We start from the raw sequence: 21,549 nt of genomic DNA, 5'->3' as shown, positions 1-21,549 counted from the left end.
GGACATTGCCTTGAACACCTGGGTCATCAGGACCTCTCTCACCCACACCCAAGACATCTTATCCCCAGGTGCCTTCCACCTCCCTGCTCCATGTCCACCTCACCCCCCCACCACAGGGCCCCAGGTATATTACCAAAGTAAATCTCCTGTTCAAAGGTGTTGTCTGTGGAGTAAGCAAACTTTCCAGCTCGGAGATTCGCCTGTCGGAAGTAGCTCTGGTTCGGGGGCTGGCAGATACTCCTCTTTTCATTGATATCCACAGTGGTCTTATTGTCAGGCATAGTTTCACATGTCTGCATTTGTGGCAAGTGATTGGGCAATCTTGGCAGGAGGAAGAGGGAGAGGAGGGAATGGTAGGAGATGGACCTCCCCACTTCCACCGAATCCACAGCCCACTCCCTTTCCTCTTTAAGCTTAGCCCATATACACATGAGCATCTAAAGAACACCTATGTTTAACTATTGGTCTTAACCACAAGGTGCCAAATGAAAATAGAGCTGTCAGAAGAGTCTGTCTGCAGTTATCTTCCCCCTTCCCAGTGGAGCCACTTCTGGAGTCATTCCTGCAGCCACTGGACAGCATAATAGAGCAGCCATGCTCCCAGTATTACCCATTTTTAACTTCGGTGCTCTTAAGAGTTTCATGGACTTAGGGAAGGGAACCTGCCTCATATATCACCTTGCTTTATCATGTGTGTGATTATTTAATGTCTGTCCACCCCACTGTAAGCTTTCTAAAGGACAGGTCCGTGTCTGTCTTGTTTACATTGTATTCTCAGTATGTCAAAGAATACCTGACAAGTGGTGGGAATGCAGTTATATTTGTCCAATGAATGAACAAATAAATGGATTTCCACTTTTTTAGTTTTGATTATCAGGGCTATTACTATAATAGCCCTGGTCTTCCCTGTAGCTATACATGAGAAGGACACAATCTGAGAAACATGCAGTAATCCTCTCTTCTCTGGTCTTTTAGTTTTCTGAGTTGCTGCTCGTCAGTGACACACTGGCCCCTAACTCGAAGTGTGGCAGGACCAAACCTCAGAGCCATGAGGTCCCTGCCTTCCTTACTCTTACCATGGATACATTTCTGGGAGCATTTAGGTAGTAACTGAATCAGCAGAACAGCCCAGTTCTGCTATTCTGGGGAAGGCTGAGAACCAGTCCCTGTTAAAAACAGTGCATCTCAACTGGGAGCAATTTGTCCCTCAACGGGGTATGTGTCAATGCCTGGCGACTTTGTCTTTGGTTGTCAACTGAAGAATGCAGTTGGCCTCCAGTGGGCTACTACTAAACATCCTACATTATGTAAGACAGCCCCCCGACCCCCAACAAAGAATTGTCCAACCTAGGATGTCAGTGGCACCAAGGTAGAGAAACACCACTTTAAGGAGATCTTAGAGAGCAGGTTGGCAGTGGAAAACACAAGCGACTGATGGGTGAGTGTGTTCTGAAATAAGCAGTGTGAACCAACCCAGGGGTCTTTGCAGGAGAACCAGGGACTTTCAAAAGCATGCCTGAGGCCCCAGCCAGTCTACCTATAATAAACAGGAAGCAGCAGCTCTGGCTTCCTTTTTTCCCCGGTGGGCAGGATGAGACTTTGATCCTCAAGTTCCACTGTCTCTTCTGCTTCCAGCTGTTTCCAAAGCTCCAGGTCACTAGTGGAAGTGAACTCATCCCGGATGTGGCTCCAGTCGTATTGCTGGCACAGGAAGCTCTGCCACTTGTTGGGGAATACACCAGGCCTTAGAGGACACTTGTTCTGGATCCATCGGGCAGTGCACTTGTTTAGCTTTTTTAGAACGATGGCTTCCCAGGCTCTGGCCTCCTCCAGAGATGGAAGCCAGGCCTCCATCTCCAGGTTCACATCTGGAGAAAGTGACAGATCCAGCATGTCTGGGTCCCTGCGGGGATGGCGGGTGAGAAGGTGAGGTGTTTCCTGGAGTTCACTTGCTGCTGGCTTTGATTTCTTCAGCTGCTTCTTAAGACTGGCCGAGCTTTCTGTCTTCACAACCTTGGAAGTGACCCTTGCTGAGGGACCAGCAGAATTTAAGAACTTGAAGCTGATGGGTTTCTCATGTCGGGTCCTCCTGATCTGGGGAGGCTGGATGATGTTGTCTGCATTGTAGAGATGGTCAAAGCTATACTGGCTGTAAGGAATGCTGGGCAGCCCTCGCTGCCATACCACCTCCTTAGAGAAGGTAAGGTTTGTGGCAGCCCTTTTCAAATATTGGTCCTTAATGTATGCACAGTGCTTTGGGCTGAAGTGGAAGACTGGAGGCACACTGGAAATGGAGGCACACTCCTCCTTGTTTCTTGGTTTTAAATAGGAGAAAATCATACCCCATCCCAGCCGTGGGGGGAGTGAGTGATGGAAATGGTGGGAGAGGAAGGTCTTTCCTTGCTGGGTCCTGCTCATTGTTTCCCCATTAGTGCTTCCTTCCACACTTCTTGGTCCAGACACAGGGTCTGGAGGCATGACTAGACACCTGTTAAGGTGATGGGAGGAACTGGTGAGAGCTCTTAGTCAGAAGTTGATAGCCCAGTGGGGGGCAAGCAACGTGAGTTAGAAGGACAAAAAAAAGAAATGGTGTAACATTCTAAATATTCTTTGTATCAGACCCTTGCTTCCAGTACTCACACTTGTTCCCAAAGCTCAGCTCCTTATCTCCTTACAGAGGGATAACTGATTTTCAATAATATCTTATGCTGCCAAATTTTCCTCAGATGTTGCATTTTCTGTGTTCAAAAGGCTTATAGCATAAAGTTCAGACAATTTAGCCTGGCATTCAGGGTTCTCCATAAGTGTAACCCCAGTTTATGACCTTGTCCTGACCTGTAACCTCTCAAGTCTCCTAGCTCTTTTCTGTGTATTTCTCCCTCCACATAGTAGAGCTTCCTTTTGTGCTTACTATATGAAATAACCTTTCCTCTATACTTGATACAAATTTCATACATTTTTTCAGGCCCAGCTCAATTCCTACCTGCTGCATAACTCTTTTTTAAGCTATCCAAGCTTCCATGTCATACTGGTTTTATAAATCACTCCTAGTCCATACCACTTATTTTAACTATCAGTCTTTTGACACCTGACTTTGTTAAATATTTGGCCCTCTAACTGCATTGCCCAAGGACCATGTCTCCTGTCTCTGCTATCCTTTGGAATCACCTAGCACTTTTCTGTAATTCTACCTTAAAGTCTTAATTGTTAAAATGTTTAATAGCTACAGAATATTTTATCAAGTAGGTAATCACCTTGGCACTTTCTTAATTACTGGGCAAGCTGTTTCCAGGATTTAGCAAGCATGGAAAACACTGTAGAGAACAAATGCCTAGATTTAGCCCTTCTAAAAAATTTTTCTTTCTGAAGCACTTCTTTTGCCTAGTAATCCTAACTGACAACTACAAACATACCTCAGAGATATGGGGGTTCAGCTCCAGACCACTACAGTAAGGCAAATATCTCAACATACTCAAAAGAATTTTTTGGTTTTCCCAGTGTATATAAAAGTTATGTTTATACTATACTATAGTCTGTTAAGTGTCCAATAGCATAATATCTAAAAAAAATGCACATACCTTAATTAAAAATACTTTATTACTAAAAAACGTTAACCATAACATGATCACCTCCATAGATGCTGAAAAAGCATTCGACAAAATCCAAAACCCAAAATCCATTCATGATAAAAACTCTCAACAAAATGGGTATAGCGGGCAAGTACCTCAACATAATAAAGGCCATATATGACAAACACACAGCCAACATTATACTTAACAGCGAGAAGCTGGAAGCTTTTCCTTTAAGATCGGGAACAAGACAAGGATGACCACTCTCCCCACTTTTCTTCAACACAGTTCTAGAGGCCCTAGCCACAGCAATCAGACAACACAAAGAAATAAAAAGCACCCAGATTGGTAAGGAAGAAGTCAAACTGTCCCTGTTTGCAGATAACACGATATTGTACATAAAAAACCCTAAAGACTCCACTCCAAAACTACTAGAACTAATATCTGAATTCAGCAAAGTTGCAGGATACAAAATTAATACACAGAAATCTGTTGCTTTCCTATACACTAATGATGAACTAGCAGAAAGAGAAATCAGGAAAACAATTCCATTTACAATTGCATCTAAAAGAATAAAATACCTAGGAATAAACCTAACCAAGGAAGTGAAAGACTTATACTCTGAAAACTACAAGACACTCATGAGAGAAATTAAAGAAGAAACCATTAAATGGAAACACATCCTGTGCTCATGGAAAGGAAGAATTAATAATGTCAAAATGGCCATCCTGCCTAAAGCAACCTACAGAGTCAATGCAATCCACAGATTCAATGCAATCCCTATCAAAATACCAACAGCATTCTTTAATGAACTAGAGCAAATAGTTCTAAAATTCATATGGAACCACAAAAGACCCCGAATAGCCAAAACAATCCTGAGAAGGAAGAATAAAGCAGGGGGAATTATGCTCCCTGACTTCAAGCTCTACTACAAAGCCACAGTAATCAAGACAATTTGGTATTGGCACAAGAACAGATCCATAGACCAATGGAACAGACTAGAGAGCCTAGATATAAATCCAAACATATATGGTCCAATTACTATATGATAAAGAGCCATGGATATACAATGGGGGATTTACAGCCTCTTCCACAGCTGGTGTTGGCAAAACTGGACAGCTACATGTAAGAGAATGAAACTGGATTATTGTCTAACCCCATACACAAAAGTAAACTCAAAATGGATCAAAGACCTGAATGTAACTCATAAAACCATAAAACTCTTAGAAAAAAACATAGGCAAAAATCTCTTGGACATAAACATGAGCAACTTCTTCCTGAACATATCTCCCTGAGCAAGAGAAACAAAAGCAAAAATGAACAAGTGGGACTATATCAAACTAAAAAACTTCTGCACAGCAAAGGACACCATCAGCAGAACAAAAAGACATCCTACAGTATGGGAGAATATATTCGTAAATGACATATCCAATAAGGGGTTGACATCCAAATTATATAAATAGCTCATGTACCTCAACAAACAAAAAGGCAGAGGAGCTGAACAGATATTTCTCCAAAGAAGAAATTCAGATGGCCAACAGGCACATGAAAAGATGTTCCACATCGCTTGTCATCAGAGAAATGCAAATTAAAACCACAATGAGATATCACCTCACACCAGTAAGGATCGCCACCATCCAAAAGACAAACAACAAGACATGTTGGCGAGGTTGTGGACAAAGGGGAACCCTCCTTCACTGCTGATGGGAATGTAAATTCGTTCAACCATTGTGGAAAGCAGTATGGAGGTTCCTCAAAAAAGCTCAAAATAGACATACCATTTGACCCAGGAATATCACTTCTAGGAATTTACCCGAAGAATGCAGCAGCCCAGTTAGAAAAAGACAGATGCACCCCTATGTTTATCGCAGCACTATTTACAATAGCCAATTAATGGAAGCAACCTAAGTGTCCATCAGTAGATGAATGGATAAAGAAGATGTGGTACATATACACAATGGAATATTACTCAGCTATTACAAAAAAAACAGATCCTACCATTTGCAACAACATGGATGGAGCTAGAGGGTATTATGCTCAGTGAAATAAGCCAGGTGGAGAAAGACAAGTACCAAATGATTTCACTCATATGTGGAGTATAAGAACAAAAGAAAACTGAAGGAACAAAACAGCAGCAGAAGCACAGAACCCAAGAATGGACTAATAGTTACCAAAGGGAAAGGGACTGGGGAGGATGGTTGGGAAGGGAGGGATAAGGGTGGGAAAAAAGAAAGGGGGCATTACGATTAACATGTGTAGTGTGGGGGAGGGCATGGGTAGGGCTGTGCAACACAGAGAAGACAAGTAGTGATTTTACAGCATCTTACTATGTTGATGGACAGTGACTGTAATGGGGTATGTTGTGGGGACTTGATAATAGGGGGAGTCTAGTAACCATAATGTTGCTCATGTAATTGTAGATTAATAATACCAAAAAAAAATGCTAATCATCATCTGAGCTTCCAGCAAGTCATAATCACTGATCAGAGATCACCATAATAAATATGATAATGAAAACGTTTGATTATGACATGGGGAAGACATTGTAGCACAGAGAAGACAAGTAGTGACTCTGTGGCATCTTACTACACTGATGGACTGCAGTGGGGTATGGGAGGGACTCCATAATATGGGTGAATGTCGTAAGCACATTGTTTTTCATGTGAAACCTTCATAAGAGTATATATGAATGGTACCTTAAAAAAAAAAAAGACTCATAGACACTGAGAAGTGGCTAGTGGTTACCAAGGGGGAGGGGTTGGGGTGGGTGAAGGTGGGTGGGGTGGCAGGTATAAAGGAGCACAATAATTTGCAATCACAATATAAGTTTATCACAGGAACTGTTGAAGCACTGTGATGTACATTGGAAACCAACATAAAATTGTATTAAAAATAGTTTAATTTTTAAAAATCCACTCTTAAAAAAAAAGTTTGATTATGAGAATTACAAAATGTGATATAGAGACATGAAGTGAGCAAATGCTTGTAGAAAAACGGCGCCAATAGACTTGCCTAAATCAGGGTTGCCACAAACCTTCAATTTGTAAAAAATGCAATGTCTGCAAAGCATAACAAAGCAAGACAATAAAAAAATCTATGCCTATACTTTGCAAAGGGCTTTAAATAGAGAAGATACTATGGTCTTTATTGGGTATGGGAAGAAGCTGAGGCTCAGAGAGATAAGGAAAATTGCTTCAGATCACATAGGCCAGAAGTAGAGGAGTCAGGTTTCCAACCAGGCTGCCAGATTCCAGCTGTGGACCACTTAATCTGTGTGCTGCTTTGGCTTAGGCTCCTCTCTCTACCACTCACTGTGTTGGCCTTGCCATTCCCAGGGGCATGTAAGCCTCCTCTTGCACAGCACGAAGGCAAGACCATTATTCTGCATCCTACTGTGTTTAGTGCTAACTCCTGCCTTTCCTGTCCTGCATGCAAGGTGTCCCTTAGACCAGACCTGACTCGTTTCTTTTTCCTTCATAACATCCAGTACACTACCTTCTCTCCATAGGGTTTGATTTATTCCACAGTCTCCCATATATTAACTCTGACCTCTTGGTGTGTTTCTTTTGTTAAGGGCCAGCTTTATAGATGTCAGTAGGCCAGAACTGATAACCTTACTCAGATTAAGTCACATGAGATTGATAAGATCTCCCTCCAGGATTTTTTGCACATAGGACTAACTTTAATATTGTTCACAACCATGAAGGCAATGTGGCCACAGGGGCACTGAGTTTTTTAAAAGTTAGACTAAAAAAATAAGGGTAAGCGTTGAGGGTGATTACAGGAAGGTGTTTTTCCTGAAACAGTACCTACTCTCACAGGTTGAAAATGAACTGTTAGATGCAAACTATTAGTGTTCTCCTGCCTTGTGTATTGCCTTAATAGAACATTCTATCATTTTAACATATCAGTGTGTCAATATCTTACTCCTAAGGCAGGGGGCATTTTGATATTAAACACTTGAAAAACAGGTTAAGAACTGGTTTCATCTGAAGATGACTACCTATATGGAATAATTTTGGGTGTCCCCATATACATGCCTTTTAACTTGTGACATACAGAATCTTTGGTTACAATGCCAATATCCCAGAAAGAATACCTTATTATCACTATCAGTTATTATAAATCACAAGGAATAGTTACTGTCATCTAATATGATGTTGTTGAAAAGAAAGAAAACACATGGTATAAGGTTTGATCAAAAGAGGCTTGTCCTGGACTGACTTAGAGTCAGGGGACAAGTGTAAAACCAGGTTCTTGGATTGCCCAAGAATCTGGATATGTTATCTTGGGCAAATGATTCAGTATTCCTGGTTTGCCTCAGTTTGCCAGTCGGAAAGTAGAGTTTGATACCTGCTCTAATTTAGTGTTGATTTGAAGGTCAAAATTAGGGAACATGTATGAAAGTTCTTTCAAGCTGCAAAGTATTACATAACTGTGAGGAATTGTTATTATTGATTTAAAGCATGGACTACTGTCCCTTAGAAGGCAAGTCTCCATGGTCCCACAGTTAGATGCACTAGGCATTAGAGAATAATTGAGGAATATATTGGAGTCCTAGGCAATCAAAAGAAAAGGTGCATAAAGAGGGAAGAAAAGACCTTGAGTGGAGTTTGGAGGCTCTATATTATCCAGACTTAAATGTTACCAGGACCTACATCAAGGCAATGCCCTCTCCCAACAAACAGCTCTTTAGAGCCAAAAGCAGAGTGGCAGGCCCCAGCTGCTTCTGTGCACAGACAGCATAAGAAATTGAGTAAGTGGCATCCTACAGCTACTGAAACCTGACGTAACTACATCAGAGCAGACCCTGCAGTCTGGTGAGCAGCTACCACCATCATTTTCTGCACATCTGGGGACTTGGCTAGACCAACAGGTGGGGATGGAAGGGTTAGGCCACATGCTTCCAGTTAAAGCCTGATAAAAGAAGCTAGACTCAACATGGGTGATAACTCAGAGGCTCCAGATACAGTTCCACTCTTTCATTTACCTTCCCAGTCCCTTACCTTCACCCCCTGGTCTGATACCTTTATTTTGTAGAAATCATTGAAGTGGGCCGAATAATTCATGTTAAAAGGGGTAATGTCTTGCTTTTTTCTTCCTGTTATTAAAACCATAGAAACTACCACAGAAGAGGCTAAAAAGCAATAAACCTTAGCATAGTATCTTCTGATAGCTTTTAAAAAGTAATATACTCTCAGCTCCATCCACAGATTCTGAAGTTTTAAGGGTGTGCCAAGAGAGGACAGTCGCTTTTGGGGCAGTGTTATTAGATATAGTTAAAGGAACTTCTGCATCAAGATCACCTGATAAAATTGTTAAAATGCAGATTACTGTGCTCCATGCCCCAGAATACGGATTCAGGAGGCTGCAAGTAAGGCCTGGAAATCTGCATTTTAATAAGCTCTCAGAGGTTTTTATAAACCTTACATTAGAGAAACTACAGCCCCAAGGGGTATCTGGACTGTACGAAGGAAGCTTGGTTAATGGAGAGAGCAGGATCAGGGAACACAGCCTCTTAACCTGGCTTGTTTCAGATTTCCTCTGTTCTGCTGCCTCTTTCTCATCAGAAAGCTCCCTTCATTTTTCTTCCCCCCTTTACTTTCTAATTCCCAGCTTTGCCATGCACTCACACAGACATACTGCTGTCTCCTCAGGTTACTCTGGAAACTGCCATAAGATGATCTGTTTCAACATTTTTATCTTAGAGATTTCAAAACTGAGGCTCAGAGAGAAGAGACATGACCAAGATCACAGTACTGGCTAGTACCTGAAATAATACTTTCGATATTTTGACCCTTTTGATACCTAATCCAAAATCTTTTCACCTACTTCAGGCTGCCTCTCATCAGTCAGCTGATGCTAATAAGCTCCTTTCAGATATTTGTAAAGCAGCAGTGTTTTGAAATTACCTTCAGAATGGCCTCCAACACAGTCTTCACAAGGAGGCAGAGTTCATCTTTAAGCTTCCTTAGTTTCTTGGGTTCCAAAGCTGTTTATATTGGTTACTAGGCAAGCTGCCTCTTTAGAATTCCATGACTCCACTTGCAGAACCCTAATAGCCCTATCTTAAGCTATTTATTAAATTTCCTTCTTTGTAAGATGAACTTTGAGAAATTGCATTGTATTTAATTATCAGTGGCAAAATGGATTTCTTGGTCATCTTTAGAAAAAAAAACCTCTAGCTCTATGCAGCTCAATATTTTTTCCCCCATAGGGTTTCATAAGTTCTGCTGAGAAAGAAGCAAAGCAGGGAACACCTGAATATCCAGCTCTGACATGCTTCAGATTACCAGGCTGATTGAACAAATGGTAAAGTAGAATTAGTCTGTCTTTGGGGTCTTTTCTATTCCCCTTTTATCCCCACCCCTACTTAATCCCCTTCCTTCATACAGTTAAATTCCATCTCCCCTGCCCCAGAAATCCTGGCTAGATTATTAGCCAATAAATTAATTTTACCAGGGGATTCTTCAAGTCCTGTATTTCTGATAGTAAGACTCCAGGCCTATAGAATACTGGTCTTCAGGAGTCCCCTTGTGAAAAGAACTAATTTATCCTGACATAGATTTCTGGGAAGATTTCTGGGCATAAAGCTTTGTTTGTCTAGTTGACCTGGGACCATGATATTCAGGTGGTCACCTTCTGTTACTGCCCAACCTGAGTACTGACTTTTAGTGCCTGGGCTTAAGCTGAGCTCAGACCCTGGGACCCTCAGAAAAGAATGAAAGGGCATGCTCTCTGAGATAAAAAGACTGGAAGATTTAAATAATTAAATATGAAAACACTGGTTAACATTGCTCAAAAAAATTACTGTGGCTTTGTAGTAGAGCTTGAAGTTGGGAAGCAAGATGCCCCCTGCTTTATTCTTCCTTCTCAGGATTGCTTTGGCTACTTGGGGTCTTTTGTGGTTCCATGTGATCCAGCAATTCCACTTCTGGATATATACCCAAAAGAAATGAAAGCAGAGACTCATACAAATATTTGTACAGCCATGTTCATGGCAGCATATTTATAATAGTCAAAATGTGCATATAACCCAAATGTCCATCAATGGATGAGTGGATAAACAAAATATGGTTTTATATATATGTATATATGTGTGTGTGTGTGTGTGTGTGTGTATAGAATATTACTCAGCTTTAAAAGGAATGAAATTCTGATATAAACTATATATGTGGATGAATCTGGAAGACAGTATGCTAAATGAAATAAACCAGGCACAAAAGAATAAAATTGTATGATTCCACTTATATGAGATACTAAGAACAGTCAAATTCAAAGACACAGAAAGTGGAATAGTGATTTCCAGGGATTAGGGGAAGGGAGGAATGGGGAGTTACTGTTTGATGGGTACAGTTTTGGTTTGGGTGATGAAAAAATTCTAGAGATGGACGGTGGTGGTGGTTGGACAACAGCATGAATGTACTTAATTAACTACACACTTAAAAATGACTAAATTTGTAAATTTTATGTTTTCATATTACCATCATTTTTTTAACCGGATTAATTGTAAAAGCCATGTTTTTTTCTAATAGAAATTCTGGACAAAGAAGAAAGTAAAAGTATCCATAATGCCTCAAAGCCTAAAAAACAACAGTTTGGGGTAGTTTTTTTATTACTCTTTTTTTTTTTGCTAATATTTTATTAAGGATTTTTGCATCTATGTTCATAACAGAATGATAATTTTCCCATTTGCAATGAACTTGCCAGTTTTGGAATCAAAGTATTTTTCATAAAAAAAGAGTCTTTTCTATTCTTCGGACCTGAATTGTTCTACGTAGGAGGATTTTTTTTTTTTGCTATCATTAATCTACAATTACATGAGCAACATTATGTTTACTAGGCTCCCCATATCATCAAGTCCCCCCCACATACCCCATAACAGTCACTGTCCATCAGCGTAAGATGCTATAGAATCACTACTTGTCTTCTCTGTGTTGTACCACCCTCTCCGTACCCCCCCTGTACATTATGTGTGCTAATAGTAATGCCCCTTCTTTTCCTCTTATCCCTCCCTTCTGGCCCATCCTCCCCAGTCCCTTTCCCTTTGGTAACTGTTAGTCCATTCTTGGGTTCTGTGAGTCTGCTGCTGTTTTGCTCCTTCATTTTTTTTCTTTGTTCTTATAGTCCACAGATGAGTGAAATCATTTGATACTAGTCTTTTTCCACCTGGCTTATTTCACTGAGCATAATACCCTCTAGCTCCATCCATGTTGTTGCAAATGGTAGGATTTGTTTTCTTCTTATGGCTGAATAATATTCCATTGTGTGTATGTGCCACCTCTTCTTTATCCATTCATCTACTGATGGACACTTAGGTTGCTTCCATTTCTTGGCTATTGTAAATAGTGCTGCGATAAACATAGGGGTGCATCTGTCTTTTTCTAACTGGGCTGCTGCATTCTTCGGGTAAATTCCTAGGAGTGGAATTCCTGGGTCAAATGATATTTCTGTTCTGAGTTTTTTGAGGAACCTCCATACTGCTTTCCACAATGGTTGAACTAACTTACCAGCAGTGTAGGAGGGTTCCCCCTTTCTCCACATCCTCCCCAATATTTGTTGTTGTTTATCTTTTGGATGGTTGGCCATCCTTACTGGTGTGCTGTGGTATCTCATTGTGGTTTTAATTTGCATTTCTCTGATGATTAGCAATGTGGAGCATCTTTTCATGTGTCTGTTGGCCATCTGAATTTCTTTCTTGGAAAAGTGTCTGTTCAGATCCTGTGACTATTTTTTAATTGGATTATTTGCTTTTTGTTTGTTGAGGTGCATGAGCTCTTTATATATTTTGGATGTCAACCTTTATCGGATCTGTCATTTATGAATATATTCTCCCAAAAAGTAGGATACCTTTTTGTTCTATTGATGGTGTCCTTTGCTGTACAGAAGTTTTTCAGCTTGATGTAGTCCCACTTGTTCATTTTTGCTTTTGTTTCCCTAGCCTGGGGAGATATGTTCATGAAGAAGTTGCTCATGTTTATGTCCAAGAGATTTTTGCCTATGTTTTTTTCTAAGAGTTTTATGGTTTCATGACTTACATCAGGTCTTTGATCCATTTTGAATTTACTTTTGTGTATGGGGTTAGACAATGATCTTTAGTGAGACTCTGATGTACAATACATTGCAAAGTACCGCACAGAAGTAGTATAAAAGTAATTAGAGCTGCAGGGAGTTGCATGGTTAATGACCAATAGGAATATGAGAACATTCGGAACTAGGAAAAAAGCTTGTCTTTTCAAAAGCTCTCCAGGGCAACCCTATTGGGAGCAATGACACACACAGGTTTTTTGGGCTTAGAGTTTATACAACTGGCAGGTTTCTTTAATAAATATGAAATTATGAATGTGATATCAAGTACAAGGCCTTGGAAGGGGCCTGAAGTTTGATTAAACATCCACAACTGGGTGGAACCCATAGTTTATGAAAAAGTAGGAAACCAAGTGAGAAGTCCAGGATAAGAGGGAGGTAACCTTTACCTAAATGAAGCAACACAGGAGTCCAGTATAATTAAAAAAAACAAACTATTGTCTCATTTGGCTATTTCTACACCTATAAAGAATGAAGCTGAGGTCACACATATATTAAGACATCAGGCCCATTAGATGTGGGATGGTGTGAGCAAATCACCAGGGTGCACATTTTTTAAAAAAAGCCTTATGACTATTAATGGATGTGAAATACTCAACAGAGTGATGAAAGTCCAGTTCTGCATCTCGTAAGCCATTAAGAGTTTGGCAACTGAATACTTGCCAGGTGGCATGTTCCTTCAGAGCCAGCCCTAATCCAGCCAACACTGCACCCAAGAGCTCCAAGGAGGCAGAACCAGGATATATTCTTCTCCCACATAAGTGCAGGTTTTTCTGTTCAGGAGGCTTTAAGCAAGCTCATGTATATCTGTTCTCATGTTTTAAAGGTAGACCACTGATTGTCAAGGACTCTGACCCTCCTATCTCAATTAAGCAGGCTGCTGGGCCCCTGGACGCTTAGCCTGCAGATAGTCAGCTTGCCACTAGAGGGTCGCTAACCAGTTTCTGTCTCCACAGCCCTGTTCAACTGATCCAAGATCAGAAACGAAGCAGCAAAATGGTGGCCTCATCTCTCACTGTCGTGCGAGCGTTCGGAATCTGCCGATGGGGCCAGAAGGGACAGGCGCGGATGCCAGGACCTCCAAAACTGAGGCTTACTGGCCCAGTCTCTTGGGCCCCTGCCCGGACGGCGGCGACGGTGACGCTGGAGCCCGCGGGTCGCAGCCTCTGGGACAAGCCCGTGCGCATCGCCGTGCGAGGCCTGGCCCCGGAACAAACGATCACGCTTCGCTCATCCCTGCGCGACGAAAAGGGCGCGCTGTTCCGGGCCCACGCGCACTACCGCGCCGACGCTGCAGGCCTGCTGGACCTCACGCGCGCGCCCGCTCTGGGCGGCAGCTTCGTGGGGCTCGAGCCCATGGGGCTCCACTGGGCCCTGGAGCCCGAGAAACCCCTGCTGCGGCTGGTGAAGCGGGACGTGCGGACGCCCATGGCCGTAGAGCTGGAGGTGCTGGACGGCCACGAGCAAGAGGCCGGGCGGCTCCTTGGCCACGCGGTGCATGAGCGCGTCTTCCTGGGACCCGGGGTGCGGCGGGAGCCGGTGCGCGCCGGCCGGGTACGCGGCACGCTCTTCCTGCCGCCAGGTGAGCGCCCCACGTCCCAGGCTGTTGCCACCTGCCTTCCTAGTGTCTCCTCGCCTTTAACGGACAGCAAGGAGGTAGCTCCCAGAGTTCCGCGGTCCGAGGGGCCTTAAAATGTCAAGGAGACACGAATGGAATGTAAAGCTGGCTGGGAAGGCGGCTCTGCCGGTCCAAAACTAAGGTCAGTTAAAAGACATCATAAGGAAGGCTAAAGACATAAGTTTTTAAACATTTACAGGTAGTTTCATGTTTTTTTTTGTTTCTTTTTAGTGTCTCAATTTTGCTCTTTGCTTCTAACTCCCACAGTATATTAAAGCTCAAGAAAATTAGCATGTAAGAGGAAGTCCTCTTGCTATCAACTGGAAATCTGAAATTGTTGGATAATTTTACATAAAAACCAATTGGCCAATAAGATGCTTATCCTCATCAGGAACCAGGGAAATGCAAAATAAAACTAAACAATACATTTCACTAGAAGTCTAACAATGCCAACTGTTGGCAAGTATGTGGAGGAACTCACATACACTGCTAAAGAAATACAGTTATTCCTCTGCTCCTGGAAACAATTTGTTTTTATTTAGAAAGTTGGCGATGTCAATTAACTCCTGGCAATACTATAAAGAAAATCAAAAGAATGATACAATTCAGGATGAGTGAACCGGAGGGAAGGGCAAAGGTACCAGGGGCTTCAATGGCTAGTACTGAGTTATTTCCTAAAGTATTGGATATAAAGTGTTTTATTATTATTATTATTTAAATTTTGCATGTTAAATATACACTTTTTATGTAAAAGGTGAATATATCCAATAAATGGATTCATACAGAGTATGTAGCCTTTCAAGTTTAGCATAATGTATTTGAGATTCATTCATGTTGCTTCATGTATCAGTGGTTCCAAATTGCTTCTTAGTAGTACACCATTATAGGATATACCACAGTTTGTTTATTCATTCACCAGCGAAGGATATTTGCATTTCAAGTTTTTGGAGATTATGAGCAACGTCACTACTAACACTTGCATACAAGTTTTTGTGTGAACACAAGTTTTCATTTCTTTGGGTAAATACCTAGGAGTGATGTTGCTGGGTCATAAAGTAAGTGTATGTTTAACTTTACGAGAAATGGCCCAACTGTTTTCCAAAGGGGCTATATCATTTTGCATTGCCACCAGCAAAGTATGAAGGTTCCAGTTGCTCCATATTCTCACTAGTATTTGGCACTGTCAGTTTTGGGTGGGGGGAGGAGGCAATGATTTTGCTGTTTTTGTTGTCTGTAAATACTTTAAATTACAAAATACATACTCTTTGTAAATATTGGTGGGACACTGAGGCTCTGGGAATAGAGGGGAATGTGGACTTAGCCTATGCCACTCTGTGGATCTTTGAAGACCAGGGGTCCTCCAGCCTTTCAGATTGTCAGTAGAAACTTTGGCTTCACCAAGGAGGCCACAAATGGCTTTTGAAACCAAGAGTTTTGGGAACACTTAGCTTTGTGTTTTGTTTCTTCCAAAGAACCTGGGCCCTTTCCTGGGATTGTGGACATTTTTGGAGCTGGAGGTGGCCTTGTGGAATATCGAGCTAGTCTGCTGGCTGAGAAGGGTTTTGCTGTGTTGGCTCTGGCTTATTATAACTATGAAGACCTTCCCAAGGACATGAAGACCCTCCACCTGGAGTACTTTGAAGAAGCTGTGAACTACCTGCTCAAACATGCTGAGGTTGGAACTTCTTAAGTTTTGTGGTGTATGTATAAGGTTGTAAATGCTCTTGCTTTTCATAGCACCTGACAAACTTATGACAACCACTACCTACCCTCTACACACAATACCTTTTATAGTCACTTTTCTTAGACAGTTTCTATGCAGTTACATGTTATTGTATTTCCTGCTAATAAAGACATTTGTAGTTGGTATTATGGCATTTCTAAATTTCAGTGTTTTATAGTATTTCATAGGGAGCCCAAACACATTTGAGAACTCTGGGTTTAACACAGGAGTAGAGGGAAAGGGGAAGGGAATTACTGTCTCCAGAAAGGCCCAGTTTAAATGGTGTGTTTAACAACCCTCTCTTCCTGTGCCCCTCCAAGGGCACAGTATTAAGTTGTAAAGCAGGAACTTGGGAGCCAGAGAACCTGAATACTGGGAAGTGTTTTGAGGATTCTAGGCTCAGGGTATGAGAGAAGATCCCTATAAATAACAATAAATAACAAATAACTATAAAGAGACAATAAACCTTGTCTGTTTTACAATTCAGTCAGAGCTTAGAGTGGATGGGAGCTTTGGAGCTTTAGAAAAGGTGTGATAGGGTATAATGGAACCCTAGATTTAGGTAAGATGTAGCTAGAGATGTAGATAGAAGCACAACATGTAGCTAGAGAAGAGTTGAGTTTTGATTTCACCAATTATTAGCTCTGTGACCTTGGGGCCTCTTTTTCCTCCTTGAAATTGAGATGATAATAATATCACTTAGTTCCTAGTACTTTCATGAGGAATAAATGGTTGAAACCAGTCATAGTGCTGTTGGAGAAACCATCAGAAAAAAAAGACTGCTGTTGAGAGGTCAGTGAAATGGTCATTTATAATATATGGTTTTGGTAACTAACAAGAGCAGTCCTTGTGGTATAGTGCAAACCCGAATTAGCCTGGAGGGGCTCAAGTAGAAAATAGAAGACAAGTAAGAATAATGACACAAAACCTTTCCCATGAATTTTGCAGTAAAAGAGTAGAAAACTAGGGCAGAGCAGCTATGAGGTTGAGAGGTTGTTATTAAAATTCGTGAGGTATTAGAGCACTAAGTACACTGGTGGGAATGTGCCAGTAGAGAAAAAAAGTGATGGAGGAGAGAGAAAGTGGAAGTAACTACAGGAGTGAAGTCCTTGAAAATGAGAGTGGATGGGATCCCAAGTACAAGCAGAGGATGGCCATTGATAAGAACTTCTTTAGAAACAAGAGGGAAGACGGCTTGAGTTCATGTGGAACTAAAACTTGGCAGGAGAAAATGAGGAAGAGTTCCTACTGGATAGCTTCTATTTTTTCCATGAAGAGCTGATAATGAAGGGGATTGGGGCTAAGGGGTTTGAGGAGTTGGGAAAAGGTATGCGGTGGTCTTTAGAATTGGAAAGCAAACATCAGGGAAGTATGGCAGGGTTAATGGGCAATATGGATGTTTATTTGAAATTTGTGGTCATGAAATGAAAGTAATCTGTTAGCACAAATGTGTATTTTTTTCCTCCATCATTGCTGCACAAATGCAGGCCTGAAGGAAGTGAATGGGTGGACTTAACCAAAGTTATTAGCACTTTTCCAGGCAAGTATGCTCAGAGCAAGAGGGATATTAAGGGAGTTATGTATGCTTGCAATGGAGCAGTAATAATGATAAAGTTTGAAGTCTAAACTGGATAAGGTGGGAAGTGAGGACATGAGAGAGGTATTGATGGTGAAAAAAGTGGTAGTCAAGGACCCAAAGAGATAGAAATGGGTAGTACTAGAAGGGCTAAACTGGAAGTATTTAACATGGTGATCAGAGTAGAATGCTTGAAGGTGAAATTTTGGAGATGATGCATTTACTGGTGACGACTCAGTTTAGGTTTTGACAGTTCGAGCGGGTAGCTGAGGTGGGATAGAGAAAAGATCGTTGGAGGTATGGAGGTCAAGGACCTGAGAAGCCAAAGTATTTAGTAGATCATCCACATAGTTGTTGAAGTTACCAAAAATGGTGATGGAGAAACTGGAAAGGAAGACAGGGAGAATTAAGTAAATATCCCAAGGTTGCAAACCTTCGTAAATGGTACAGTCCAGATTCAGGGTCAGTTCCACCTGACTTCAATTCCAGGCACTTCTCACACTGCACTGTTCATGGACTCATTCTGCTTTTTCCTGTGTCCTTATCTCAGGTAAAGGGTCCAGGAGTTGGGCTGCTTGGAATTTCCAAAGGGGGCGATCTCTGCCTCTCCATGGCTTCCTTCCTGAAGGGCATCACTGCTGCTGTCATCATCAATGGCTCTGTGGCCAATGTTGGGGGAGCCTTACACTACAAGAGAGAGACTCTCCTTCCTCCTCTGGGCTCAGACAGAAATCGAATCAAAGTGACCAAAGATGGTTTTGCAGACATTCTGGATGTCCTGAACAGCCCTTTGGAAGGACCTGACCAGAAGAGTCTCATTCCTGTGGAAAGGGCTGACTGCGCCTTCCTGTTCCTTGTAGGTCAAGATGACCACAACTGGAAGAGTGAATTCTATGCCAATGAGGCCTCTAAACGCTTACAAGCCCATGGGAAGGATAAACCCCAGATCATCTGTTACCCAGGGGCAGGGCACTATATCGAGCCTCCTTACTTCCCCATGTGCCGGGCCTCCCTGCACACCTTGGTGGGTAGTCCTACCATCTGGGGAGGGGAGCCTAGGGCTCATGCCAGAGCCCAGGTAGATGCTTGGAAGCAGCTCCAGACTTTCTTCCACAAACACTTAGGTGGTAAAGAGTTAGGGGGACTCTCCTAAAAATACAGCCCATTATTTGAAGGTCAGCAGGGTGAGAGTCTAATATATGCTAAGGAATATCAGAGATGGTTCATCTGATTTTTTTTTATTCCTTCTCCTTAAATATTACTATTAAAATAGTCTCCATACAAATAAACAGTATCAGGAATGTATAGGGAACCATAAGTAGAGACAACTTTGTTAAAGATTAAATGTTGGAACATTACTGATAAAGCTGTCTGCCGTCTCCTTTCTGTGCCTTGACTGCTGACACTGCTATCATCCTCCTTCTCAAAATGACCTTTGTAATGATTTTGATATGTGTCCCTTCAGACATTATGCTTTAACATGCATTTGGGTACCAATTAAAAAGGTGTTTCTTGCATAAACACCATTTAAAAAGTAATGCTGATTTTGCAAAATAAATAAGTGGTGGGAAAGGGGCACCTTTTGCCTGACAAAAACTTGTGCCACAGCACCACATGAACCGACAAAGGTTTTGGTCCAGGAAGGAAGAGTGGTTGGGGAAGGAACTAAGGCTTCCAGGGCACCTGTTTTATGCCAATCATTTAGTCCTCACAACAACTCTGTGAGGCAAGTGAAAGAATGTGGCAAACATAAGCTCTTGTCCACAGCATTTCAGGCAAAAATAATCTGCTAAATTTAGTCAGTCAAAGAAAGAAGAAGACAACAAAATCAATCTGAAACTCTTCTTTCTAACAATGAAAATTCAGATATTTATACACTGGGCATTATAAACTAGCATGATTGTTTCACCTAAGTAATTAGCAAGGCTTAGAAATTGATGGTTACATTCCATGGACCACGAGATTAAACTTTTGGAGTCTAGGCGTCAAGAACATACTTAAAAATAACACTTTCAGACATATTTACAATTATAGAAAACTGGAGGATTTTAAGATGTAAACCGGTCAACTAGGTCTTTTTCCCTTAGGATTATTATTTATATGATTTTTATCTCCATTCCTCTTCTGTTTTATCATTGAATTTTTAAATCACTACAATACTGAGAATCTTCCCTCAGATTCAGATAGCACCTAAATAAATAAAATTCCATCTTAGAAAAAAGCTCTTTACCAAGGGTGCTTATTAGAGGCTTGTGGTCTCTGGCTCTAATTAGGATGGAAAAAGAAGAAAAGAGCTAAAAGAAACAAAAGGCTATGAAAGAGTTGAAGTTTTTTTTTTTAACATGAAGAAAATGTAGTGCTTATAATTTTCAGTCTCCACTAACTTCAGTGGGCCCAGGGGTGCCTCCTGCACCCATGCCCAGAAATGTAATAGTGGGTAAGTGGCTTTCTCTCTTAGCACTACTGATTGTGCTTTCTATATGCCTTCCTAAGCACACTGGGCAGGAAAAAACAGACTGGCTTAACTAATCCTCCATGGTAATTTCTCCACTGTTCGTCATGATGGAGTACTAGGCGTCCTCAAAGATTGTGGACCAGATTAGTGAGAGAGCCTCAAGACAGAAACAAAAAAGTGTTTGGAATGTGGGTGGCCATGTCCTCTGTAGTCTGGGCCCTACACATCCTCTAATCTCTTCCAAAACAAGTGAGGGAAATAAATTTTAGCGGGGAGGTGAGACAGCAGAATAAAAGTGCCACAGGGACAGTGTTACATATGGATGGGAGAAACTACATCCAGTTTAGTGGAGGGTTGGGAGGACTTCAGAGAAGTGGCATTTCAGATGGGATTGAAGAATAGCTGGGTGTATGGTTTTTTCTAAATAAATTTATTGTAGAAAGTTTAGAAAATACAAATAACTACGCTTAGTTATGCACTACCAAAATGTCTAGTATGGAAAGGGGGACAGGGAGTAACTGTATAATGAAGAAAGGTGACAAATACTACCTAAGCCTGGTTAATGACATCAGTGATAAATTGTGTTGATACTGTGTACTGTTCATGTGTTGGAAGTGGCCCTTCATCTCTATAGTCTTCCCCACAAAAACCCATAACCCCAGTCTAATCATGTGAAAAGCATTAAATAAGCCCAAATGGACATTCTGTGAAATGCCTGACTATATTACTCAAAACTGCCAAGATCATGAAAAAGTCTAAGAAACTGTCACAGCCAAGAAGAGCCTAAGGAGATGTGACTATTAAACATAATATGGTATCCTCGATGGGACACTTGAACACAAAAAGGACATTAGGGGAATACTAAGAAAATATAAATAGAGTATACAGTTTAGTTAATAATATTCTATCAGTATAATTTCATTACTTGTGACAAATGTGCCATATAGTAATGTCAGATGCTAATGAGAGGGGAAACGGTGCTGGGTATACAGAAACTCTGTACTTTTTGTAACTGTTCAGTAAATCTCAAACTATTCTAAAATAAAAAGTTTAAGTATTTGAAAAAGAAAGCATAATTAAAATTTTGGTGTACTTCATTCCAGTTTTTTTCTACATATGAGTGGGTGTTCATATTTTATGAATGTTTATATTTTATGAAAATGGGTGTTTATTTTACTGTACGTGTAGATTTTCATCGTGCTTTTCTCTGAAAAAAATAATTAAATGAGCATTATACCATGCCTTCTAAATAGTGATAGTATTTCATAATCTATAAACTTAAGCAATTTTCTAATTTTGGACATTTAGGTATAGCAGTTCCTTACAAAATTAAATATACTCTTACCATACAAGTCAGGAATTGAGCTCCTTGGTATTTACTTAAAGGAGCTAAAAATTTATATCCACACAAAAGCCTACATACAGATATTTATATAGCAGCTTTATTAAAATTGGCCAAAACTTGGGAGCAACCAAGATATCCTTCATTAGGTAAATGGATAAAAAAAACTTTAGTACATT

At 41.1% G+C, this 21,549-nt stretch overlaps 2 protein-coding genes across 5 annotated transcripts in view; one reads left to right on the top strand and one right to left on the bottom strand.

The window, feature by feature from the left end:
• Positions 1–2,531, bottom strand: part of HEATR4 (HEAT repeat containing 4) — a 42,482-nt gene extending 39,951 nt beyond the window's left edge. Inside the window, exons 1-2 of the mRNA XM_036913266.2 lie at positions 1,538–2,531; positions 134–321 (exon numbers count right to left, since the gene is read on the bottom strand). Of these exons, the coding sequence (XP_036769161.2) occupies positions 134–321; positions 1,538–2,478 (1,129 nt within the window). The 5' untranslated portion in view covers positions 2,479–2,531. The remainder of the gene's footprint in view (positions 1–133; positions 322–1,537) is intronic.
• LOC118926427 (acyl-coenzyme A thioesterase 1) lies at positions 2,023–21,269 on the top strand. 4 transcript variants are annotated; one of them, XM_036913259.2, is made up of 4 exons: positions 2,023–2,200; positions 13,613–14,238; positions 15,747–15,949; positions 18,124–21,269. In XM_036913259.2, the coding sequence occupies exons 2-4, from the start codon at positions 13,653–13,655 to the stop codon at positions 18,724–18,726; spliced, it is 1,392 nt and encodes a 463-aa protein (XP_036769154.2). In that variant the 5' UTR covers positions 2,023–2,200; positions 13,613–13,652; the 3' UTR covers positions 18,727–21,269. The 4 variants fall into 4 exon arrangements, with proteins under 4 accessions (XP_036769154.2, XP_057344317.1, XP_036769156.2 ...); XM_057488334.1 differs by lacking the exon at positions 2,023–2,200 and adding an exon at positions 9,787–9,881; XM_036913261.2 differs by lacking the exon at positions 2,023–2,200 and adding an exon at positions 13,396–13,413.
• The last annotated feature ends 280 nt before the right edge of the window (positions 21,270–21,549 follow it).

The sequence above is a fragment of the Manis pentadactyla genome, chromosome 11, assembly GCF_030020395.1.
Source record: "Manis pentadactyla isolate mManPen7 chromosome 11, mManPen7.hap1, whole genome shotgun sequence".
In the NCBI taxonomy this organism is placed as follows: domain Eukaryota; kingdom Metazoa; phylum Chordata; class Mammalia; order Pholidota; family Manidae; genus Manis; species Manis pentadactyla.
This window is presented reverse-complemented; position numbering and strand designations above follow the sequence as displayed.

Bases quoted from the DNA above. Each gene is read 5' to 3' on its own strand.
- LOC118926427 (XM_036913259.2), top strand. From the start codon at position 13,653: ATGGTGGCCTCATCTCTCACTGTCGTGCGAGCGTTCGGAATCTGCCGA. The intron at 14,239-15,746 runs GTGAGCGCCCCA...TTTCTTCCAAAG, and splicing joins CACGCTCTTCCTGCCGCCAG to AACCTGGGCCCTTTCCTGGG. The intron at 15,950-18,123 runs GTTGGAACTTCT...TCCTTATCTCAG, and splicing joins ACCTGCTCAAACATGCTGAG to GTAAAGGGTCCAGGAGTTGG.